The sequence below is a fragment of the Bos taurus genome, chromosome 6, assembly GCF_002263795.3.
Source record: "Bos taurus isolate L1 Dominette 01449 registration number 42190680 breed Hereford chromosome 6, ARS-UCD2.0, whole genome shotgun sequence".
NCBI lineage: Eukaryota > Metazoa > Chordata > Mammalia > Artiodactyla > Bovidae > Bos > Bos taurus.
Window position 1 is genome coordinate 59692352 of NC_037333.1, and position 26199 is coordinate 59718550.

General features: G+C 37.6%; 2 protein-coding genes across 28 annotated transcripts in view; one reads left to right on the forward strand and one right to left on the reverse strand.

Annotated features, from left to right (window-relative positions):
• The window catches only part of NSUN7 (NOP2/Sun RNA methyltransferase family member 7), a 47546-nt gene extending 28945 nt beyond the window's left edge, over positions 1–18601 (forward strand). For 3 of the 4 annotated variants that reach the window (XM_024993551.2, XM_002688230.6, XM_005207910.5), the window contains exons 8-12: positions 4049–4192; positions 7953–8054; positions 10299–10416; positions 15634–15757; positions 16264–18601. In XM_024993551.2, the coding sequence (XP_024849319.1) occupies positions 4049–4192; positions 7953–8054; positions 10299–10416; positions 15634–15757; positions 16264–16893 (1118 nt within the window). In that variant the 3' untranslated portion in view covers positions 16894–18601. The remainder of the gene's footprint in view (positions 1–4048; positions 4193–7952; positions 8055–10298; positions 10417–15633; positions 15758–16263) is intronic. The other variant, XM_024993552.2, reaches the window with a different exon arrangement.
• Positions 18602–19402: 801 nt separating this feature from the next.
• Positions 19403–26199, reverse strand: part of APBB2 (amyloid beta precursor protein binding family B member 2) — a 384026-nt gene continuing 377229 nt past the window's right edge. For 23 of the 24 annotated variants that reach the window (XM_059887472.1, XM_059887475.1, XM_059887478.1 and 20 more), the window contains one exon: positions 19403–23324. In XM_059887472.1, coding sequence (XP_059743455.1) covers positions 23157–23324 — 168 coding nt within the window. In that variant the 3' untranslated portion in view covers positions 19403–23156. 24 annotated transcript variants of the gene reach the window in all.

Sequence of the window (26199 nt, forward strand, 5' to 3'; positions counted from 1 at the left end):
AAAAGCATCAATTCTTTGGCGCTCAGCCTTCTTCACAGTGCAACTCTCACATCTATACATGACCACTGGAAAAACCATAGCCTTGACTAGACGGACCTTTATTGGCAAAGTAATGTCTCTGCTTTTGAATATGCTATCTAGGTTGGACATAACTTTCCTTTCAAAGAGTAAGCATCTTTTAATTTCATGGCTGAAATCATCATCTGCAGTGATTTTGGAGCCCCCCAATATAAAGTCTAACACTGTTTCCACTGTTTCCCCATCTATTTGCCATGAAGTGATGGGACCAGATGCCATGATCTTCGTTTTCTGAATGTTGAGCTTTAGCCAACTTTTTCACTCTTTTCTTTCACTTTCATCAAGAGGCTTTATAGTTCCTCTTCACTTTCTGCTATAAGGGTGGTGTCATCTGCGTATCTGAGGTTACTGATATTCCTCCCAGCAATCTTGATTCCAGCTTGTGCTTCTTCCAGCCCAGCGTTTCTCATGATGTACTCTGCATAGAAGTTAAATAAGCAGGGTGACAATATACAGCCTCGACGTACTCCTTTTCCTATTTGGAACCAGTCTGTTGTTCCATGTCCAGGTCTGACTGTTGCTTCCTGACTTGCATATAGGTTTCTCAAGAGGCAGGTCAGGTGGTCTGTTATTCCCATCTCTTTCAGAATTTTCCACAGTTTATTGTGATCCACACAGTCAAAGGCTTTGGCAGAGTCAATAAAGCAGAAATAGATGTTTTTCTGGAACTCTCTTGCTTTTTCCATGATCCAGCGGATGTTGGCAATTTGGTCTCTGGTTCCTCTGCCTTTTCTAAAACCAGCTTGAACATCAGGAAATTCATGGTTCACGTATTGCTGAAGTATGGCTTGGAGAATTTTGAGCATTACTTTACTAGCGTGTGAGATGAGTGCAATTGTGTGGTACTTTGAGCATTCTTTGGCATTGCCTTTCCTTGGGATTGGAATGAAAACTGACCTTTTCCAGTCCTGTGGCCACTGCTGAGTTTTCCAAATTTGCTGGCATATTGAGTGCGGCACTTGCACAGCATCATCTTTCAGGATTTGGAATAGCTCAACTGGAATTCCATCACCTCCACTAGCTTTGTTCATAGTGATGCTTTCTAAGGCCCACTTGACTTCACATTCCAGGATGTCTGGCTCTAGGTGAGTGATCACACCATCGTGATTATCTGGGTTGTGAAGATCTTTTTTGTATAGTTCTTCTGTGTATTCTTGCCACCTGTTCTTAATATCTTCTGCTTCTGTTAGGTCCATACCGTTTCTGTCCTTTATCAATGCAAAGAAATAGAGGAAAACAACAGAATGGGAAAGACTAGAGATCTCTTCAAGAAAATTAGAGATACCAAGGGAATATTTCATGCAAAGATAAACATTGATCAATGGAATAGAATTGAGAATCCAAATGTAAAGCCCTAATTACATTTATGGTCAACTGATTTTCAACAAGTGTACCAAAACCATTCAACAAAGAAAGAATAGTCTTTTCAACAAATGGTGCTGGGATAAGTGGATATCCACATGTGAAAGAATAAAGTTGGGACCCCCTACTTCATATCATACACATAAACTGGGTAAAAAACCTATTTATAAGAGGTAAAACTATCAAACTTTTAGAAGAAAACACAAGGGTAAAACTTTCAGACCTTGAATTTGGCAGTGGTTGTTTAAACACCAAAAGCACAACAAAGGAAAAGATAAATTGAACTTCATCTAAATGAAAACTTTCATTTTTCAAAGATGGTCATACCATGTGCTGGCAAGGTATGGAACATTAGGAATGCTCAAGCACTGCTAGTTGGATTATAAATTTGTACAGTGACTTTGGAAAACTAGCATTGATCACTAAAATTGAAAATATACATGCCTGCTGCTGCTGCTGCTAAGTCACTTCAGTTGTGTCCGACTCTGTGCGACCCCATAGACGGCAGCCCACCAGGCTCCTCCGTCCCTGGGATTCTCCAGGCAAGAACACTGGAGTGGGTTGCCATTTCCTTCTCCAATGCATGAAAGTGAAAAAGTGAAAGTGAAGTCGCTCAGTCGTGTCCGACTCTGTGCGACCCCATGGACTGCAGCCTAACAGGCTCTTCCGTCCATGGGATTTTCCTACTTCTGGTTTTATTACCCTTATGAATTTTTACCTATTTAAGTAGAGAGAATGGGAACCACTGGGTAACCAAGTAGTAGAAGAACGAAAGTGTCTCATTTTAGAAGCATTCCAACTGATAAATGAAAAAAAGAAGACGGAATTAGAATATGACTATTTTGCAGCACCTTTGCTCATACCATAAAGGCAATTTAATGAATGAATATGACATCACTTGTGAATTAGTTTTGTGCCCTCTACCTCCCAAGGGAAAAAAAAAAGAACTCGAAACTAAATTAAGCTCTAAAGATCCAACTACTAATTTATAGGAAATACAGAAGACAAGAACATGTTAAACTACTCTCTAGGAAAGCAAAGAACAAAATCCAGGCTCTGGGAAACTAGTAGTACAAGTAACCATGTTATATTAAGAAATAAATGCTAAGAAAAAATGGAAAGGGTACCTGTCAACAAAAAAAATTTAAAGTAAGACATTGACTCATTGCAATGTGTGAACTATGTAACTCCTGATTTAAACAAACTAAAAAAAATTTTAATGTGTGAGACTTGGAAAATTTGAGCCATGATTGGATGCTATTATAATTTGATGACAATAAGGAATTACTTTTTAAAATGTATGGGGTTATTTTTAAAGAAGTTCTTATCTTTTAGATAAATGGTGAAATATTTCATAGTTTCAAAATAATATGGGGGTGGAAGTGTGTGCAGATATAGATGAAACATGATTGGGCATGAATGTTTCACTGTTGAAGCAATATCATGAACATTTGAAAAATCACTATATATTATGGGGTTTTTGACATAATGTTTGAACTTTTGCAATGAAGAGTTAAAAATAGGGGGAAAAAAGAGAAAGGTGCACTTGATTAAAAAATTTTTTTTCAAAAGAGACATAATAGAAGATTGATCAGACAAAAGAAAGGGGTAGGGTATCGCAATTTCAAGAGTGACTCCTCAGCAGATGAGGAGAATGAGAGCCATTGTAGGACTGGGGGAGTTGCCCTAATATTAGGGTCACAGACAATTACAACCTGAGGGAAGGCAGACTGTCCTAAATTATAGGGTCCCTAAGGGCCTTTAGACTGTGCTTAAGTAAAAATTATAAAATGCTAAAAAAAAAAATAAATGCTAATAAAATTTTTTCCAGGGAAAATAGAATATAAAAGGGGATTAAAAAAATGGGAAAGGGAAGTAACCAGTACTGAGCATTTATTGTATACTAGGCACAATGCTAAGCCTAACTACTTTATCTCAATCCTCACTACAATTAAATGAGGTGTGGACAATAATATCCCATTTTACAAATAAGGAAATAGAGGCTTGTCACACAGGTAAATAGTGAATTTGGGACTCAAACTTGGGTATTTCTGCCTCTAAAACTCTGTTCCCTCCACTACACTGGGCGTGCATGCTAAGTCGCTTCACTTGTGTCTGACTGTGCGACTCTATGGACTCTAGCCCACCAGCCTCCTCTGTCCATGGAATTCTCCAGGCAAGAATATTGGAATGGGTTGTCAGGCCCTCCTCCAGGGGATCTCCCTGACCTAGGGATGGAACCTGCGTCTTCTGTGACTCCTGCAATGCAGGCGGATTCTTTACCACTGAGCCACCAGGGAAGTTCACTACACCATACTGCTTTACATGGAATCTGAAGTTCAGGATGGAAAAATTTAAATTACATTTTATGTAGAAGATATTTAACCTTCAAAATCATTCAAGTGAAGGAGGAAGGACTCTATTAAGAGAATTCATGTGTTAACTTAAGGATGTTATCAGAAAATAATCCTCTTTTCTGGTTGCATTAAAATGACATTTTGTGTGGTTGAGGATTTAAAAATGAATAGTGATAAATAGATATAACTACATACTGCATAAGATTTTTTAATTAATATTTTGCATACATTTTCTGTGTTTTTTCTCCCAGATATTGAGATACTTCATGAGACATTTATGAAACTCGAATTAAAGGATCATCGATTACAGAAAGTTAAAGTGATTCTGCTGCTACCTCGTTGTTCAGGACTTGGTGTTAGTAATCCAGTAGAATTTATTTTAAATGAGCATGAAGGTACTTGCTTTAACTTTTAATTTCTAAATTATTTAAATTTGTTAATATTTTTTAAATTAAGTTACTTAAAATCATTATTTTTAAAATCATTAAAATGATAGATACATCTGATCAGTGAATAGTTACCATATATAAGGCACTTATATAGAAAGTATTTTACAACCATTATACCATTTAATTTTTACACCAGTTCTGTGAAATATGGACAAGGGGGATATTCAAAATATTTAGTAATTAGAGCGATGTAGGCAATCAGAACAGATGCTGGCCAGTATACTATTTTGGTATATACCAGAGCTCAAGATATTGGCATTAAAATGTATGAGAATTTTATAAATAAAACTGAGACTGAGAGAGATTGATTCATTTTTATAAGGTTATATAACTAGTTGGTGACAGAGTCAGGATTAAGATTTAGATCTGCCTAACTCTAGAGGCAGTGTCAGACTTTATTTTTGGGGGGCTCCAAAATCACTGCAGATGGTGACTGCAGCCATGAAATTAAAAGACGCTTACTTCTTGGAAGGAAAGTTATGACCAACCTAGATAGCATATTCAAAAGCAGAGACATTACTTTGCCAACAAAGGTCCGTCTAGTCAAGGCTATGGTTTTTCCTGTGGTCATGTATGCTGAGCGCCGAAGAATTGATGCTTTTGAACTGTGGTGTTCGAGAAGACTCTTAAGAGTCCCTTGGACTGCAAGGAGATCCAGCCAGTCCATTCTGAAGGAGATCAGCCCTGGGATTTCTTTGGAGGGAATGATGCTGAAGCTGAAACTCCAGTACTTTGGCCACCTCATGCAAAGAGTTGACTCATTGGAAAAGACTCTGATGCTGGTAGGGATTGGGGGCAGGAGGAGAAGGGGATGACAGAGGATAAGATGGATGGATGGCATCACTGACTCGATGGACGTGAGTCTGAGTGAACTCCAGGAGTTGGTGATGGACAGGGAGGCGTGGCGTGCTGCGATTTATGGGGTCACAAAGAGTCGGACACGACTGAGCGACTGAACTGAACTGAACTGAACTCTAGAGGCTGTGCCCTAAGATGATTCTAATCAAATTGTAAACAAACTTTCAAAGTCAAGACTTCTTTAACCTGCAGCATGTATGTTTTATGATTTTTCTCAAATGTTAATTCTGAGAATATTTTATTTGCTTCTTTAATAAACTAAGAAATATTTTTAACACTAACATTTATTGAGCAGTTACATATAAGGCACTGAACTGAACACTTTGCTTGGATTATTTCATCAAGTCCTTACAAGAACACTGTGAAGTGGTTAACTCTTATTATTTCTCTTTTACAAATACGGAATACAAGCCTCAGAGAGGTTGAAGCCTCTTGGTGTTTTGACTAGTAAGTGTCAGAGCCTGGATTCAAACACTACTGCTCTGACTCCAGCCCTTTGAATCATGCTGTTAATCACAGTATGTTAACTGAAATTGATTCTCACTTTAATCCCTTGTTTATAGTGAAAGGCATAGATAAGGTTAACTGGATATTAAACAGAGAAGACATTCCACTAACATTCAGAATATGTTGAGTAACTATTTGCTATTTCTAGCAAGGAAAGAATTTAAAATGAAGGAAAAGAAATTGAGGGAAAGTAATATTTATGGAGTACAGCTATGCCCCAATCGATATTCCAGGAAGTGTTCATGCATTATAACTTAATATTCACAATAACTTTGTGAGGATAGTGTTATGTAATTATCTCTGTTTTATAAAAGGGGACAAAAAAACAAAGATTCAGACAAATTTAGCAAGTTGCCTGAGGTCATGTAGCTAGATTCAAAGCTGGAATTCAAATTCAGCTTAGTTAGCATATTCCACTATACTACACTATAGAAACAATCCCACTATACCACACAATTTTTATACTGAACCATATGGAATTCTGTCTTGCTTATACTGAACCATATGGAATTCTGTCTTGCTACAGAAAATTTCTTTCCATGAGAGTTAAACAGAAGAATAACCAGCTCAGAGGGGAGTGTGGTAGACTGAGAAAATTCCTACACTCACTTTGGAAAATGATCAGAGAATAATTAAATTTTGAAAGAAGAGAGGAAGTAATAGCAGCAGCTGCAATAAGCACTGCAGTCAAAAGAACTCGAGCTTAGAACTCCTGTGAGACTGGCCTTAGCCTGAGCCATCTTGAAGTGGGAACGCAGAACAAAATAAACCATTGGTAAAAATAATCTAGAGTCTAGGGGAGAAAAGACCAAAGGGAACCACAAATGACAAAAAGGGAAAATAAAGTTTCCTAGATATTGGTAATATTTTGAAATCCTTGACAAGGTGACCAGCTAAGCCAAGAAGTGGTCTTAGGCAAGCTTGGAAAAAAGGAAGGTTTTGAAGGAAACTACTTTGAGGAGGTAATAGCCAGAGCAGATAAGGAGCTGCTGACCTAGTGATTATGGTAAAAATATTAGTCATAAATTTAGTGATCATAAACTTAGATTCATGAGAAATCATGAATTAGTTTGAAAAACACTTTAATATTGAAAAACATTACAACCATTTTTAGAATGGTTAAAAAAATTCCTATATTTGAGGAATATATAAAATTGATCTTTGTTAACCACTTGAAATTATTTTAAAATGGGGTGAAAAAGGTAAGTTGATATGGTTTTAGAGTATAATAATGTATAAATAGTCCTTTAAAAAGTGATTAAAGACTTAGAAAAATGTGAAGTGTAAAACTAAATTGGAAAGAAATGAAGTTTAATTAACCTTTAGTAATATTACTGGAATGGGGACCAGCCCAATATATGGTATAAATAATTGCCTCTTATATTCCCAGGGGGCTTCCCTGGTGGCTCAGTGGTAAAGAACTCACCTGCCAATGCAGGAGACATAAGAGACATAGGTTCGATCCCTGGGTCGGGATGATCCCCTGGAGGAGGGCATGGCAACCCACTCCAGTTTTCTTGCCTGGAGAATCCCATGGACAGAGGAGCCTGGCGGTAGCAGAGAGTTGGGCATGACTGAAGTGACTTAGCACATATTCCAGGGACTTACTGAGAGGCAGAATAAAACAGGGCTTAGAAGTTTGGTCTGATTGCCAGGCTAGAACCTGGTTTTGATCTAGTAGCTGTATGACCTTAGACAAGTTATTTAATGTATGCTTGAACAATTTTCTCAGTGTTAAGAGGGATAATAATGCTTCAAGGGGTTGTTGAATAAAATAATCTATATAGAGTAGTAGTCAATATATCTTAGTTAATATTATCAAGAAATATGTTAAAAATAGTTTTAGAAATTTAAAAAATTACTGTAAGAATTTCTTGATCTGTTGTTTTTTTATCTATTATGAAGACATACAGTTGCTTCCCTGGAGTTTTTTCTTCCAAGATTTCTTTTAGTAAGCTAATGTTTTTAACTGTATTCTTTCTTTCTCATATCTGACTGTAGCCCATCAGTTTCTGCCTTGGAAAATAGATCTTTTTTCTCTTTATTCATACTCAGGCTGACTGCATCCTATCTTTTGTGCTTGAATGACTTATTTTGGCTGGTTAGATAACTCTATGATAAGAATTTGGAGAATAAAGAAAAGTAATATTAAAACTAAGCAAAATTATCAATTCAGATTTAAAAATTTTAAGTCAGCATTTTTATAGTACTGTATTTTTAAAAAATATTTTCTATGAAAACTCATTAATAGGGAAAATGATTAAAATATTAAATAATGTGATCACAGCAATATATGAAAAATCTAATAGTGATATATTTTAAAGCATATATTTGTTTTTAGATACAGATTTACTTAAGGATTTCTCTCAAGGAGGCCCATCAGAAGATAAACTTCATGTTCTTGCTCAACAGCAATATGAACAGCTAGCACATGCCATGAAATGTAAGTTTGTTATCAGCACAAACTGGAAATATGTTGTAAATCTTAGAAACACTAATACTTCATTTATCATATTCAGGCAATGATGTGTGAACCATAAGTGGATTTCCCAGAACCCTTAGTCATAGTTCCTTAAAATAACAAAATATTTATTTTTACCAATCTAAGTCTCTAAAATATATGCTTTACTATCATTTTAAATATAGGTTAGCAAGAAGAATTATCAGCTTCTTAATAGTGAAATGAAATAATTATGTACATCAGTTGTTGTATAATTTCATCTTCTCTGTTTCTCTTCTTTGGCTTTTCAATGTAATTTTTCTGTTTTGTATCGCCCTAACAACTCTTCTATAATTCCAACTTTAGTTAAACTCTTAATTTGTTTAATACTAAAAAGAAAGTAGATGAATTAAAGATATAGCCTAGATCTCTTAAAGTCTGAGTAACAAGGCCATTTAAGTATTTATATTATTGCTTCAATCCCTACATTTAGATTTTGAGTACCAATGCCCTTTCACACTTAGATATGGAAATCTAGAAGACTCTGAGAAATTACATTAACTTTTATTAACTTAGTGCATGTTTATCAGATGTCTATTCTGGGTCAGGTATTAAGCCAGTTGTTAAGAATATGAGTTTGGATAAATCCTGACCTCCAAAGGCTCAAAGGTTAGTATAGGGTATAGATGATTTAATATATAAAGATATAGCATATATGAAGTAGAAATTAGGCAAAATAGAAAAACATGGAGGAGTTCTGTCCTTTTAACTGATGCTATTAATAAACACTATTTTGAATATGATAGTATGTATATGATCAATGAAATGAGTTGGTTGGAAGATTAGGGAGCTGATAAATAATACATTTTAAAAATTCTTTCTATGATTGCTCTATTTGAAATTGCAAGATAATCTCTTGAAACTAACCATCCTCCATATCTGCTTTGATTTTCTCTATAGCATTTGTCACCGCCCAATGCTTTAGTTTTAGGTGGGGTCTCACTGCGCAGCTTGCAGGATCTTAGTTCCCTAATGGGAACTAAGAACCTGGGCCCCTGGCAGCGAGACTGCTATGTCCTAACCACTGGACCAGCCGGGAATTCCAAAATCTATTTATTTATGTTTTTTCAAAATTATTTATTATTTTTGACTGGGCTGGGTCTCCATTGCTGTGCAGGCTTTTCTCTAGTTGCAGAGAGCAGGAGCTACTCTCTAATTGTGGTGCACAGACTTCTCATTGCAGTGGATTCTCTTGTTGTGAAGTAGGGGCCTAGGCACGTGGGCTTCAGCAGTTGCAGCTTGTGGGTTCAGTAGCTGTAACCCATGGGCTTTAGAGCTCAGGTTAGACTCATGGGCTTAGTTGCTCCACGGCATGTGAGATCTTCCTGGACCAGGGATGGAACCCATGTCTCCTGCATTGGCAGGTGGATTCTTCACCACTGAGTCACCAGGGAAGCCCTGTTTATGTCTTATGTCAATGAAACATAGAAAATAAGCTCCCTGGGGCAGGGGTTTTTGTGTGTATGTATTAAATAGTAAGAACAGTGCTTAGCATGTAGTACGTGCTTGGTAAATGTGAACATGAGTGAGTTGCTGGTAGTAATATTACCTCACTTTAGAGTTGAGGAATTGGAGAGGTAAGTAACTTTCTCAGGTTCATAAATCAGTAAATAACAGAATTGGGATTCACACTTAAGTCTGTCTCTAGAGTCCTTTTAACTAGTTATGCGATATGGCTTTTGGAAGAATGGCTGGAAGTGTCAAGCTGTGGTAATCTGCAGTATTTATTTGCTTGTGTTTGTAATAAGGTTGGTCACATGGATTGGATTTTCAACTTCTATATGATTCAGTTATATTTACTTCATTTATTGGCCAGACTATATTACTAATACATGCTTTAAAGGGGAGCCATGCAAGCATCTGTAGACATCATTCCCATCAAAACCGTGTGGTATTAGTACAGACATCTGGGCTTCCCTTGTACCTCAGTTGGTAAAGAATCTGCCTGCAACGCAGGAGACCCAGGTTCGATCCCTGGGTCAGGAAAATCCCCTGGAGAGGAAATGGCAACCCACTCCAGTATTCTTGCCCAGAGAGAGTTCTATGGACAGAGGAGCCTGGCAGGTTGCAATGAGGTCGCAAAAGTTGGACACAGTTTAGTGACTGAACCACACCACCACTGAAAACACAAGAGATTTGTTCACGATTGTTAATGGAGTCATTATATTCCGTCTTCTTTAAATATAGTTACCAGAGCTCAAGCTATTGTTTACTGCACATGTTCAGTTTATCCAGAGGAAAATGAAGCTATTGTTAAGAAAGCACTGGAATTTCAAGACCACGAGATTAAAGTACAACCTTATAGGTAAGAAAGAAAGAAAGAATTCTAAACAACTCAACTAAATATCTTTGAAAGTGAAAAATTACAATTTTCTAAGTTAGAAGGCATTTCATTTCTTTTTTATTGGACTTTAATATGACCAAATACCCTAACTTCTTACAACTTTAAAGTAGATTCTGTAAAAGCTTTGCAATGGCTTGGTATGTGAATTGTATTGTACACTAAAAGATTTGTTTTGTTGTTGTTATTATTATTGCTCAATAAGGTTAAAGGCATTTGGGCTTCGACTTGATTGATTTCTGGGTAAATTGAATATAAACTTTGTATCCTGAGTCTTAGATACATGCTTCAATAAAAGGAAAGTATAAAATAACCTTAGAAAGTAGCAAGAAAATTGGATATTTATTATCTGAAAATATATGTTTCTTAGACCTGTTTAGCCTTTGGCACCCACAAGGATTGAAATAAAAATAGCCTGAATAACCATAATAGCTTTTGGGTAAAATGATATATTAAACTAGGGGTAGAAGGCAATGGCACCCCACTCCAGCACTCTTGCCTGGAAAATCCCACGGACGGAGGAGCCTGGTAGGCTGCAGACCATGGGGTCACTAAGAGTTGGACACGACTGAGCGACTTCACTTTCACTTTTCCCTTTCATTCATTGGAGAAGGAAATGGCAACCCACTCCAGTGTTCTTGCCTGGAGAATCCCAGGGATGGGGGAGCCTGGTGGGCTGCCGTCTATGGGGTCGCACAGAGTCAGACACGACTGAAGTGACTTAGCAGCAGCAGCAGCAGAGAAGAAGAACTGTAATACTCCATCCAAACTCTGGACATCAAGATAAGGAGTATGTCTATTAATGATATATGACACCAGTTAGTTCTTCAAGACTGTGACAATTAATAAGGTATTTTAAAATGTCTCCAATTTTTAACTTATTTCCCTTGTTCTGAACTTTTCCTGTAATTCTTTTTTTTTTAATTATTTATTTCTTTGGCTGTGTTGGACTCAGTAGTTGTGGTGTGGGCTTAGTTGCTCCAAGGCATGTGGGATCTTACTTCCCCAACCAGGGATTGAACCTGCATCCCCTGCACTCCAAGACAGATTCTTAACCACTGGACTACCAGGGATGTCCCTGTAATTCTTATAGTAGGATCTTAATAGGCATATGGTTTGTTCCCTCCTTTTAATTTGATGTTTTTCCTTTGCCAGTTCACAGATGGACATGTTAACCACATCTATATTTCCCTTCTTTCTTTACTTCCTTAATAATTCTTGTTGGTAGTTAACAGCCAACCTTATTTCTGCCAGCTTCTTAACACAGCACAAACTAAATCACCATCTAGTAGCAAACAGAATTATTGCACAATATAACCAAATTCACCAGTGTGAGTGATTTGATTTGTCTGTCAGGAATGATGTTTCTAAGAATGTAATATGGCAAAAATAGAGGAAAATCTGTATGTATTGTATTTCATTAGATTTTTTCATTTTTAAGTTGAAGTATAGTTGGTTTACAATATTATATTAATTTCAGGTATATCATAACATCATTCAGTTATATATAACTGAAATATATTTATGTATATATATGCATGCTTAGTCACTCAGTCCTGTCTGACTCTTTGTGACACCATGGACTGTAGCCCGCCAGGCTCCTCTGTCCATGGAATTCTCCAGGCAAAAATACTGGAGTGGGTTGCCATTTTCTTCTCCAAGGGAGTCTTCTAGACCCAGGGATTGACTCTGGGTCTCCTGCATTGCAGGTGGATTCTTTACCATGTGATCACCTGGGAAGCTCACAGGTGTATATATAAGTGAATATATATATTTTCAGATTATTTTCCATTATATTTATTTATATATATATATATACACACATTTCTATTGTTACAAGATATTGAATACAGCTCCCTGTACTTACTATACAGTAAATCCTGTTGCTTATCTATTTTTATGTATTATAGTTTAGATCTGTTAATCTCATATTCCTGATTTATCCCTTCCTCCTCTCCCTTTTCCCATTGGTAACCATAAGTTTGTTTTCTATGTCTGTGAGTCTTTCTATTTGGTATATAGATTCATTTGTATTATTTTTAGGTTCTACATTTAAGTTATATCATATAGTATTTGCCTTTCTCTGACTTCACCAAGTATAATATTCTTTAGTAGGTCTACCCATGTTGCTGCAATGGCAATATTTCATTCTTTTTATGGCTAATATTCCAATATATATGTATATAGCATCACATCTTCTTAAGCCAATTATCTGTTGATGTGCACTTGGGTTGTATCCATGTCTTGTCTATTGTAAATAGTGATGTTATGGACATTGGGGTACATGTATCTTTTTGAATTAGAGTTTTCATCTTTTTCAAGATATATACCCAGGAGTGGAATTGCTGGATTATATGGTAGCTCTATTTTTAGTTTTTTAAGGAACTGCCATCTCTATTTACTTCCACTGTGATTATTATTTCCTTCCTTCTGCTGATGTTAGGTTTTATTTGTTCTTCTTTTTCTGATTCTTTTAGGTAGTAGGTTAAGTTGTTTTAGATGTTTCTTGAGGAAGACTTTTATCACTATGAACTTCCCTCTAAGAACTGCTTTTGCTGCATCCCATAAATTTTGTTGTGATTTCATTGTCATTTGTCTCAAGGTATTTTAAAATTTCCTCTTTAATTTCATCATTCACCCACTGATTTTTAAGATAACATATTTTGTCTCCATGTGGTCATTTTTTTCCTCATTTCTTTTTCTGTGATTGATTTCTAGCTTCATGCCATTATGGTCAGAAAAGATGCTTGAGATAATTTCTATACTCTTAAATTCATTGAGACTTGTTTTGTGCCCCAGTATGTGATCATCCCTAGAGAATGTTGGCTGTGCATTTTGTGCTTTTATCATTTAGGATCTGTTACTTTATTGATTTTCTGTCCAGAAGATATGTCCACTGATGTGAGTGGGATGTTAAATCTCCTACTATTGTTGTATTCTCATCAATTTCTCCTTTTATATCTGTTAGTATTTGTTTTATATATTTGGGTGCTCCTATATTATGTGCAGGGCTTCCCTAGTGGCTCAGTGGTGAACAATCTGCCTGCCAATGCAGGAGATGTGGGTTTAATCCTTGGGTCAGGAAGATCCCTTGGAGAAGGAAATGGCAACCCACTCCAGTATTCTTGCCTTGGAAACCTCATGGACAGAGGAGCATGACGGGCTATAGTCCATGGGGGTCACAAAAGAGTTGGATGCAACTTAGCAACTGAACAATAATTATAATATTAGGTACATGTATGTTGATGAATGTAAAAACCTCTTCTTATATTGATTCTTTTATTATTATATATCTCTTTTTGGCCTTTTTTTTCAAGTTTATTTTGTCTTATTTGGTTATTGCAACCCCCACTTGTCATTTGTTTGCATTAAATCTTTTTCCATCCTCTCATTTTGAACCTGTGTGTTGTCTGTCTTAAAGTGGGGCTCTTGAAGGAAGCATATTGTAGGCTCTTTTTTAAAAAAAATCCAGTCTGCCACTCTGTCTTTCGTTTGGAGCAATTAGGCCATTGAGAGGTAATTATTGATATATATTTATTACCATTTTAAACCTTGTTTTCCAGTTGATTCTGTATTTCTTGTTACTTTTTCCTTTTTTTGTGTGTGTGATTTGATGATTTCCTTTTATGTTTGTGTTCTCTTCTTTTGGCTTTTGTAAATCTGTTGTATGTTTTTGACTTGTTATTCTGTTTTTCAAGTGTGTTTACCCCTTTCTGTGTCAACTTGCTTTAGAGTGATAGTAATACAGGCTCAAACACATTCTCAAAAAAATCTACATTTTCTTACTCACCTCCCCAACATTTTATGATTTTGATGTCTCTTTTACATCTTCATGTTAATCCTTTTGCTGGCTTACATTATTTACTTTCCAGTTATGATTTTCTCTTTTTTATAAATTCTTGCTCCTATCCTATTTAGAGAAGACCTTTCAATATTACTTTTAGGATAGGCTTAGTATTACTGTATTCTTTTAGTTTTTGCTTGTCTGAGAAATTCTCTCTCTCTTCTTCTGTTCTAAAGGATAATCTTGCTGGGTATAGTATTCTAGGTTGCATATTTTTCCCTTTTAGGAATTATCTTCTGTGGCCTTAGAGGGCTGTTTATATGTGGGACCAGCCCTGTGTAGCTTGTGTGGGTTATTTTTTGTGTGAGGGTTGTTTTCAGTATGAGTGCCTGCTGCCTCTTTCCTCATTGTGTGCTATCCATTATCCCATTGACAGAGTGTGTGCAGATGCAGTTGCTGGCCTTCTCTCTCAGAGTAACACCTAGTGCCCACTCCCAGAGCTCTCAGAGGCAGCTTGCTCATGCCCCTGGAACTTGTGATACTGTCAGTGGCTCATGCCAGTTCCTGGAGCTCACACGCAGTGATTGGTGCTTGCTCCTGGAACTCATGTAGCCTGTGTCCTATTGTCTTGGAGTGCGTGTGCAGGGAAAGAGGCTGCTATGGCAGGTTCCGCCCCTCCCTTCACATGCCCTCAACAATGGTACATCACCACTATGGTGGGTTCAGGCTTTCTCTGCATACACTGTTGGCTGCAGTCGCACCAGAATCCAGCCCCTTCAGGCTGTTTCTGCACAGCCAACCCTGGTCCTCTCCCCAGATTGGCCCTCTGAAGCCCGAGCTTCAGCGCCCAGCCCCTACTTGCACCAGTGGATGCGTGTCTCAGGCTGGGGAGTGCACAGCTGAGGCACTGACCGTCTGTACAGGTCTCTCTATTCTGCCTGCTGCAGACAGGTTCTGCGCTCTCCTCTGAGGAAGAGCCTCTCCTTACTGGTGAAGGGACTTCACAGGGTGCTGGAACCTTTCCTCTTACATAGTTCCCTCCCAGGGGCACAGCTTCCATTTTGATCCTTTTCTCCCTCATTTTTCCTCTGTCCTCCCTGGTTATGTGGAGATTTTATTGCCCTTTCAGATGTCTGAGGTCTTCTGCCAGTGTTCAGTAGATATTCTGTGAGAATCGTTCCATATGTAGATTTTTTTTTTGCATAGTTGTGAGAGGAGGTTGGCTCACGTCATGCTGTACTCTGCCATTTTGATTGCTCCCCTTGACATTTTATTCTTATTTGGAATTTTTGTTTAACAATTGGTGGATGCGTGTGTGCTTTGTTGCAATTTACTGTCTCCCTTGATTGGCAAATAAAACATTCTAACTATTAATTATTTGCTGTTATCTATTGCAGGCTTAGTCCCCCTGTCCTTCCACTGTGCTCCTTAAAGGAAATACATTTGTCTACTGACAAATTTTTTAGAATGGAACCATCTGAAATTACCAATGGTTGTTTTATTTCTGTTCTAACAAGGGAGGTAAGGATAAAATCCCAATCTATTTCATACTTAGGGATTAAGAAACAACAAAGCCTCATACAAAGAACCTAGGAACTTTGTGAACATTTCATAATGGTATGCTTATTTCATAAATACCTAAAGGGCATGAAAAAGAATTATTACTGTCTGGCCAAAATCCCTGTTTTTATCTTTATGCTTCTCCTGAGTGTTCTTCCCTTGCTTACTCTCTACCCCCACCTCTCTAAGCACTTGTCAACATCTAGTTCATTTTAGCTCACAGACAAGAAATAAGCTCTGTAATTCTGTTTTTTTTTTTTTCTATCAGGTTCACAGATGGGGAGGTTTGAGTACAATGAAAGTAATTTCCTGAAGCTTATGGGATATAGTAGGGACTGAAGCCTAAAAACTATTTCTTTTAGTATAATAATGATACTCTTTTATCTTTACTGAAACACTGATAACTATTTGTGATATACATGGTAACAGTTAACTCCCACATTTACTAACTGCTTCTTTAATTATAGCGGGACCCATCTGAGACAGTGTCTGTGAAAGATGTTTTGGCCCGTGCAGCAGCAAAGGGTCTACTGGAGGGGATTGAGTTGGGTAAATCTTCAAAACGGGAGAAGAAGAAGAAGAAACAGAAAATGTCATTGCCAAAATCTTCCATTGCTGATAACAGCGGCATCCAAATGAAAATTGCTGAGTTCCTGAGTCGAGAAACTAATGTGAGTGCTAATCAGCCGGAGACATTAACAACAAAAACATCTCTTCCACAGAAAAATACAAATCAAGTGGGTTCTTCCTCACAGGTCAGAAAACCCAGCAAGCCCACCACCAATCCTTTAGTGCCTACAATTATGAAGAATACATCTGCCAGACCACATGAACGGCCAACAAACTTTGTGAGATCTCGGCCAGAAGACAGAATGATTCCACTGAAACCCATAGAGATTGCCTTGCCTCCAGTCATACTGCCGTTTCCCAGTCCGCAAGGGATCAGATCTCACTTACCAACTCCACATTTTTACTATCGTTGGGTTGGGCCCAAGACTGTCTTGCCTGGCTATCTTTCCACACCATCAATACTCAGAAGAGGGGAAAAACCTAAAGAAAACTTACCTTCCTCTCTACCCAGGCATCCTCGACCATAGCTGTGAGTGTCTTGCAATTTTTTCTACAGGGTCAGGAGTAGATTTTTTTTTTTTCCCCAGAGTCTGCAGATTAGACAGCTGTTGGAACTGGTTTCACTCTTGGTAACTTTCAGTCTGGACTTAGGACACTGGTTTTAAAGCTGCAACAATTTTTCTACAAGGGAAACTGTGCCTTGTAACAGACTTGTTTTCCAAGTTAATTTGTGAGGCATTTATTAGCAAGCATAAGTATGGAAAAGATGATCTTGCACTGAAGATCACTCTTCAGTACCAAGTCAGCTGTAGTTTAAACATTTCAATCACTATCGAGGTTGATCTTCTGTAATGTGATTGAGGTTGAGTAGAAATAGGAAAACCAGAAAGGTCCAATGTTCTAGTTCATATGTCCATTCAGAGTGAAAACTTTCTCACTGGAAGAGCTTCCAGGATCCTAAGCACAGTGAACATAAGCTCTCCCTTCTGGCTATTTAGGCCAAATACTGTTGTTAAAAAAACAACAACAAAATGACTATAAGCAAATTTCTATCTAAGTAGTAATTCTGTGGACAAGGTCAAACTGTTGAATGTAAGTGACACACCTGTTGTTCAAGAAATGTATACAAATTTCTGGGTCTATTCAAAGATCAGGTGAAAACGGTTCTTTCAAATGGCACATAGCAGTGAAGCCCTGGTAAATCATTTCTGATGCTCAATTAAAATATATTGTAGCACTATTTTAATTATATTAAAAGTCAGTTCATCTTGACTGTATTATCAATTGCCTTCCAAGAATTGGTTATGGTTATTATTTCTGGGTCTATTGACTTTTTTTCATCATGGCAACAGAAATTGATATTAAATCAAGTAAGTTACAACTATAAATCCTGCTGTTTAAGAACATGTTCACAGACACATTTATAACGTTTGAATTTAACGTTCTATTTTCAGAATCCAGTTGTGTTGAATAGCGTTATATAAATTCCTAAATTTCAATTCAGATGTCATGATTTTAGGAGAATATTATCTTCTTCAAGATGAATATTTAGGTCTGTTTCAGCTCTAGTATTCATTTCAGCTCTAATTTCCTCACTTGAAGTGAGGATAAAAATGGTGGATTTCATTTAGTAGTAATAAATTTTTTTAGCTGAAGCATTATCAGTAATGCATGTCAATGAAACATGACTTTTTATACTTGAACCAGACATATTATTTTTAAATCCCCAAAGAATTTTCATGTTAACTATGACTTAAAAACTATGGAAATGTTTTAAATGCTCAGCTTATTTTACTAATTTCAAAAATCAAAAACTATATAATCTTTGCTTGATATCAGAGTATGGTTTCCTCTTACTACCACTGACTCAGAGCCTTCCATGCCTCCCGGAGGCAAGTGCAGCTGAACTGAACTTTGTTCAGTAAAGACCTGATATTTTATCCCGGGAATCTTCTATCTCTTTCCTGCCCTCACCCCTCTGCCCCAGGCTGAAGAGCACTCCACTGTCCAGAAGTAGCAGGTCCAAGATTTTTACTTTCTGTGATAAGTTATAAGAAGAGAACTCACCCTATTATGGAGTAGGTCAGGATATTTTTCTGATCTCTATAGCAGTGTATAATTCATGTCATAACTTCAGCCACTTCACTTCAGTATCCCATAACATGAATCTTGTTATAAATTATTTTTATCTTTATAAGTATATGAAGATTCTGTATTAAACCATTCTTTCATTAAGCCTGTGGTTTTCTTCTTTTAGAATCTTCTTAGAAGGACGTGATCAATTGTTTAAATATTTTGGTAGAGTAAAAAAGGAAAAATACTTAGGATAAAAACAATATGCTAAAATTCTAGTGAAAAATACTGATTACACTGACATTTTTCTTTCTTCAGCTTAAGAGAAAAATGCTGCAAAAACTAAAATAATGAAATTACTGGTATTTAGATATCCCAATAGCAAATTGATTTTTAACCTGTAATTATTTACCTCTGTATAATACCTGAAACCAATTGAAATTTTGCTCTTTGAAGAATAACTACCTTTGAGATAAAAAGATAAGGAAATGCAAGATGAACAAAAAAAATGGCTATACACTTTATATTCCATTTATCTTCTTCTATATGCCTAACAGTTAAACCAGATTCAAATACTGTTTTTCCAGTTACTTTTCATTTTGGATTTAGTGCCTGTACAACTCTTTTATTCTTTGACATCAGGGTCTTAAAATAAAAATGGACTCTCTTAATACTAGAAAGAGTGCATACACGAGCATCAAGTTGGTGACTAGGCTTCCAAGTCCAAAATGCCCGATGTCCTTCCTGAGTAACAAATAAGGACAGTGTGATGAGTTATTCAAAATTTAAAGTTACTTTCTAGTTCTTACCAGGTAGAAATATACAACAGCTAATCAAAGCAAAATCTTACATTACTAAAATGGTTTTAAATTTAAGAATAATTTGAAAATAAAATGACTGGCGTGAGATTTTTATCGCTATGCCTGGATATGTATAACTGATGTCAGATAAATGAGCCAAACATTTTACGCAGCTAAGTTTATTCTCACAACATATTACATTTAAAATGTGTAAAAGTGGTCAACAGCAGAAGGGGCCAAAAGCAAAACCAAAGGTTCTTTTGGGATAAACAAGCTGCTCTGGATGGCAGGGAGTGCTCTCACTGATAAATGTGTGCAGTATCTTTTCTCTGAAGCTGAAATAAATTAAACTTCATTTTACAGGCTGTGTAACACATGTTAGCTGTGTATTGGGTAGAGGAAGTCTGGCAAACTAGAGAGCTAATGCTTTTACTAGTTAAGTGGTGCTAATATCAGTTAGGGAAATGTTTTTCACATTGTTAATGAAATCTTTAATTTGTGTTGCAATGCTTATGAAGTGAGCGTGTCATCTAAGAAGAGGAGGAAAGACTTAGGGCTTCTAGTAAATGACCTTGTGTCGACTTGTACAAATGTTCATCATAAAATCATAAAAGCGGCATTTTTTAAAAAGTAGCAGTGCCAACAGTTTATCACCAAGAACTTATTTTAATGAGAATGGGTCTAGTGTTGCTTCATGCAGTAAGACAGACATAAACGAAAGACAATGGTCCCAATTAGCTATGGCTGATCATATATTCAGGTGGAAACAAAGGGCATGAGGACATGTGTGTGTCTCTGGATGAGTTCACACGTGTTGTGAAGGATATAAAAATGAAGCACCGAGCAGTGCTTTAAGTTTGCAAAGTAAAGTTTTTAGCCATAGGCATGTTGGCTATTGCCCTTGATGTGGCCAAGGAGCACACGTATGAGGTGGCAAGTATGCGTCTATCTAGCTGCTTTTAAAAAATAAAAAGAAACTTGTAAGTATTTTGCCGTTTCTTCTACATATTCCAATAAAAATGTGACTACAAATCATTACAAAACCACCTTTGAGGCAATGTATAGTTCACTGAGATTACTTAGACCTGGATACACTGAGAGATAATATCCAGTAAAGATAATAATACATTAAACACAATAATGCAGTATATTTCAGTAAAAATAGAATAAATAAAATAAAAATATTTTAAGCTGTATTTAACAGGTTAATTAAAAAAATGATAAGACATACAAGGCATAGTGAACATGGCTGCCTGTTTACCGAATCACAGATACAAAGAATGCATAGATAACTGAAGTGTCACTACAATATCAGGTAAAACACTGGCATCCTTTCACAGAAAATACACACACACTTTCATACATACTTTTTGGCCATGGCAGAAAGTGTCTGAACATACGGCTTAACATAATTAGTTTTACAAAAGTAATTGCATTTACTATGCAAAGCTATTTTTAAAACAAAATATCTGCAGTAAAGTTTTCAGTATGTAAAGGCTATCATTCATCTTAATGCATCCTATAATTGCATATATAAATCAGTTTGCTATTTAAAGCTAGCTCAGTATTCTTGATCCTGAAAACAAACGTATGCCTTAAAAATGAATGCGGTTCTGGTAGAGATTTCCAATATAAAAGTGGCTCACTAGTTAAGAATTTTGAAGTTTATCACACTAAAATGTTTCACTGTGGAGGTCAAGATGAAAAATCATCATGATTGAATTCTGAAGGGCACAGTAAGGATTTCTTTAATGAAGTAATTTCTTAGGATGTTATTGATAACTTCCATAGAATAGTATATAGGCTGGTGAGAAGTATAATTCATTTCTAGAGTGGCATCTTTTTTGCCATAACTCTAGGGTGCTAGCAAACAACTCCAGAGTTCTGAGACGGAACAGAGGCAGGAGGCCACCTACTCATTCCATCATGTTCTCTGGTGGCTAAGTATCATGAATTAGGAATATTTGTACCACACGTAACATCATCTCTGGATAGTCTGTGGGTTGAACAGGTTGTGCTGCACATAGAATCCTGTCTTTACAACACATCTGAGGCACAATGCAGGAAAACAGTCCTGGACTGAGAGAGGGCATTGGCTTTATACTTAATTCTACTGCACAAGTAATTTGGCCATACTTCCCTGCTTATACAGGGAATCTTAAGATTGCTCAACAATAACTGAATATGCTCAGAGTAAGTTTGAAAAGACTCCTCCTGACTTGCATGGAAGCAGCGTAACTTTAATAACTGGGAGTTGAGATGTGTGATGAGTTTTAGTCCTGGCTTTCTCACTCACTTTCCTGAGGTCTTAGGCTAGGTGGTTGAGCCCCTGTAATTCATATTTTTTTATTTCTCAAATGTGTTTATTACCTTCTCTACCTCATAAGGCTCAAATGTGATGATAAAAATGTGGAAACCATTCTGACAAGTACATAGCAGTAGATAAACATAAAGCATTGCTTTTATAACTGGATGATGCTATAAAATGATCATTTTTATCACTGAAGAGTAAACAAAACATGTTTAGATTTAGCTTCTTAGTGACTTCTTTTAAACAGTATCAACAAGAGTCTAAATCTGTGTATCTTTACATCTAAGTCTCTTGTCTATTGATAAAGAAGGAGGAAAGTGCTATTTTTGGGAAACCTGTTAAATAGTACATTGTTCCTATGTATATTTTGCTCTGATAAGAAATTCTTAAATCTTGAAGATAAATGGAAAAAATATAAATTTGAAAATATATCTAAAGTTCAACAAATTTTAATATTAAACACATAAATGCAGAAAGGTTCAATTTAATGCAGTTTGTTGCCATGGACAATACATGATGGACAGACAGCTTTCTGGGCAAAAAGCATTAGGGTAAGACTGAGCTAGATGTAGAATCCTAGCAGAACGTTTACCTAGAATGGGGACTACAACATGACATGGTGGTGGAGATCTAAAATAGAAAATGGTATTTCCTCAACTCCAAATTGCATATTGGCTAATTATCAAATTAAGGATGAAAGGCTTACAAGGACTATTTCGTTTTAATGTTGTTTATGTAGAGAATGGCCATAGTGAACTGTAATTCTATAGCTGCATTGTACAATATAAGGCAGAAGTTTGAAATAATGTCCCACCCAAAATGCATCCTGATTTTGCAAATCTCTTTCTTTTTCTTAATCAGTTTGAAAACCACCTAAACAGAAAGGCTATTTTTGTTCGATTTTAATTTCTGAAATTTAGCTTTTCAATTGTGAAGCTTCACTTTTTCCCCCCAATATCCCACAAACAGCTGTAGACATGAAATGGTGTCCATGTGTCAAGAAGCTCGTCAAGGAAAGCTGCCAGTTGGTTTCTATTCTGATGCCAACAGCCAGTTTTGTCAACCAAAGGTTCGATTTTATGAAAAACTAAAACAAAAATTCGTCATCCAATTTTTATAGCAATTCAATGGTATCCAGTATGCAGTGTCTAATCCAATGCTGAAAACAGAGCAAAGTGCTGTAGGACTTAAAAGTTGCTTGTGACAGATCCAGTCAAGAAGACAGTGAAACTAACTCAGGTGTCATTCACTCCAAGGATTCAGCATCTTCACTGGGAGGGATGTGGCCACGTTCTTCCCCGTGTGTGTGTGTGTGTGTGTGTGTGTGTGAAATTACGTAATGTTTACGATATTTACAATAAGAAAGGGACCTTCCACTGCTCATGATGTAACTTACCAACAGCAAAAAAAATTAGTCATGCTTCTTTTCATATCACACGATGGTGGCAAGACGAGAGAACATGCTTGTCTAACACTGTTTGGTTAAGGATAAATTCTCTGAAGACAAAGCATCAGCAACTGAATGGAAGGCCAGAGATCAGCTCCTCTTCTTTAGTGTAGCTATTCAACCTTCAGTAAATGGTACAGAGTCCTTTCGCATATGCAGCTATGGTGTTTCTGTGACAGGGCGTTTCTGTTTCAAAGTGTCAATGAGGGATAAGACCCCTCGTTTTACATTGGTTGTGACTCTTCTGGTCACCGAGTCTGCTGGCGGGGGAGGCGGTCGAACTTTCTGTGAAGGTGGCCTGGCTACCAAGCACTTCTGGTATCGTAACTGAAAACAAAAAAAGTTTTATGGTGGTTAATAATGTATCATTCCTTCTTGTTTAATGTGATTTTAATTCGTCAATATATTTACTCCCAAAGGTTCACAACCTAGCTCCTAAACATGAATCCAAAAGTTTATTAGTTTTTTCCTTAATGTAGAGTGTTTTAAATTCTTTAAGTTCTCTGTATTGATAGGCTGTGATTAATACACCTCCTAGTCAAAGAATGAGTTGATGAAAAAGAAAAAGGATTGGGAGAGTATGAACGGTTTCCTCAGGCAGGTAATGAAGGGGTGTTCATGCTAATTGAGAAGCAGAGTAGTAGAAAGGGCAGGGTTCGAATCTGGTGCTACCATGCGTGAACTGCATGGCCCCAGGCAAGTTATTAAATCTCGCTGAGCCTCCTTTTCTTCATTTGTTAAATGGGCGAAGAATGGGGACCTTAAAAGACAGTATTACAGTTAAGACATACTTGCAGAATGCCTTTTAAAAGAGGCCTAGCAAAACAAGGCATTCATGAATGTTTGTTCCCATTCCTGTTTCCTGCTTTAACTTAAAAAAATTATGTATTAAGATTTCAGGATACATTAACCTTAATAGATTAATTTTTAAAAATACCTTAGCACTGGTACCAAGGACAGGGTCTATCCTTCAGAAATATAAAAACACAATCGACCTGTTTTTGAATCAATGAAAAGATAACTAGTTCTTCAAAATTAGATTAGAAGGTTAAAATGTATCAATTTTCCCCCTCTAATCCCAGCACTTTAAAATCCAAGCACTTTAAGGTGATTCTTAACAATCTACTTAAATATTAATAGGCTCCTCAGAACAACTGTGCAACAGGTTGATGTTTCTGAGGAGCATGAACTTTCCTACAGCGAGACTCTTGTCACAATGCTCTGTCATAGCCCGCAGGCTACAAAATTAGCCCCTTTCAACCCAGTCATATGAAAAACAATTTATCACGTCTCCTGTGTGTAAAGTAAGTTTCTAGGTTTGCATCACAATCAGAAGTACACACTTCAAAGCACAGTTTTATAAACGGCAGGTATGGCAACATGGGACACTGGATGGGGAGTTTCTAGTGTTATGTTACATCCAGTGAAGAGTCAAAGTTATGCCTGATGCATTTCATTAAGAGGACCCCTCTCCCTCTCATCAAAGTATTTTCAACTGGGCCTCCCTCTACCACTCAGCTGCAAAAAAGTAAATTCAGAATGTGTTAATGCCAGAGACATTTCAGATTGCATGCATTCACACATAGATATTTCAGATGGGGAACCATGCAGATTTGAATCAAGAGGAAAGAGACCAAGTTAGAAATGCTGGATACAGAGTATAAAGAAAGGTTTATCCCTAATGTCTTACACTAGATTGGCTGAGTCACTTTAGCTGGTGGCCCTCATACAATTAAAATAGTAAATGAGTAGAAATTATTTCTAGAGAAGAGACAATGAGTCTTGGAATCAGAACAAACTATAACCAGTGATAAAGCTAATTATTTAATTGTCATCAGCATTGAAAATGTATAATTAAGGCTAAAAGCCATTCATTTTATGACTAAAATCATCTGTTACGATTTGTTTATAATTTCACACACACACACAAGAGTTACCATCCATTTTTGCTTAGCTGGATTCTCCCATTTTCTGTTTTCTCCACACAGTCCCTTCATCCCATCTCAGCTCCCTATGTCCAGTCAGGAGGTTCATCTCAACTCCTCTACTGCCCCGGCCCCCTCCACTGGGCCCTGGTTCTTTATATGCAGGTGGATTTGAGGTAGAATCCTGGCCCCACAGAACACGAGGGGAAACTGTTCTCTGACAAAGGACCGTGGTGGGGATGAAGCCACATAACAAGTGCACAGCGCAGAGCGCCTTCCCCTCCTGCCCTCTGCTTTCAGAGGCGTCCACCTCTGCCTCTCTGTCCAGCCACCCCTTCCTTTCCCCTTCTTAACCTAGCAACGTGCTTGTCTGTAAAGAAACAGAGAACGCCCTCCACTGCCCCCAGCCAGCTCCACCTGTTCCTGGACTCCTGGCATCTTCCGGCAGGTCTCAAAGTCACTTGAACCCAATCGGCAGGCTAAGCCCAGCTCCAGGATCTTCAACTTCCACCAAGACCTTGGCCCAACAACAAATATGACACCCGTTTCAATCCGGCTTTGCTGGCTCATTTCCCTCAGCCTCAAAACCGTGTGGCTCTCCCCCATCCCAAACAAATGAGTAAGAGCCCCGACGGCGTACTTCCAGCTACTCCTTCACCTCAGACTTGACGAGCAACCTTTCTTCAGGGCCCCTTTCCTCCTCCAGGTCACTCCTCCATCCAGTGCAATCTTACCCTTAGAGCACTTTCTACACCATAACAGAAAGTCGGTTTTTGCATCTCCCCACAGTCCCAAACTCCACAGTACAAGGATCACATCTTAGTCCTACTTGAACTTCCCAGAGTGCAGCCCACAAACGGTGGACTGAGTTAAGGGAAGTGCTGCTGCTGCTGCTAAGTCGCTTCAGTCGTGTCTGACTCTGTGCGACCCCATAGATGGCAGCCCACCAGGCTCCCCCGTCCCTGGGATTCTCCAGGCAAGAACACTGGAGTGGGTTGCCATTTCCTTCTCCAATGCAGGAAAGTGAAAAGTGAAAGGGAAGTTGATCAGTCGTGTCCGACTCTGTGCAACCCCATGGACTGCAGCCCACCAGGCTCCTCCGTCCGTGGGATTTTCCAGGCAAGAGTGCTGGAGTGGGGCACCACTGACTCTGGGCAGGTGCTTCAGATTCTGCATTCCTTGTTGCCAGCCAGGTGATTCTCCGTCACCTGCTTCTGTCTTGTCCCACTGCCACTCCTGGTTTAGACGCAACTCTCCCCTGGCCCCCTGGTGATCTC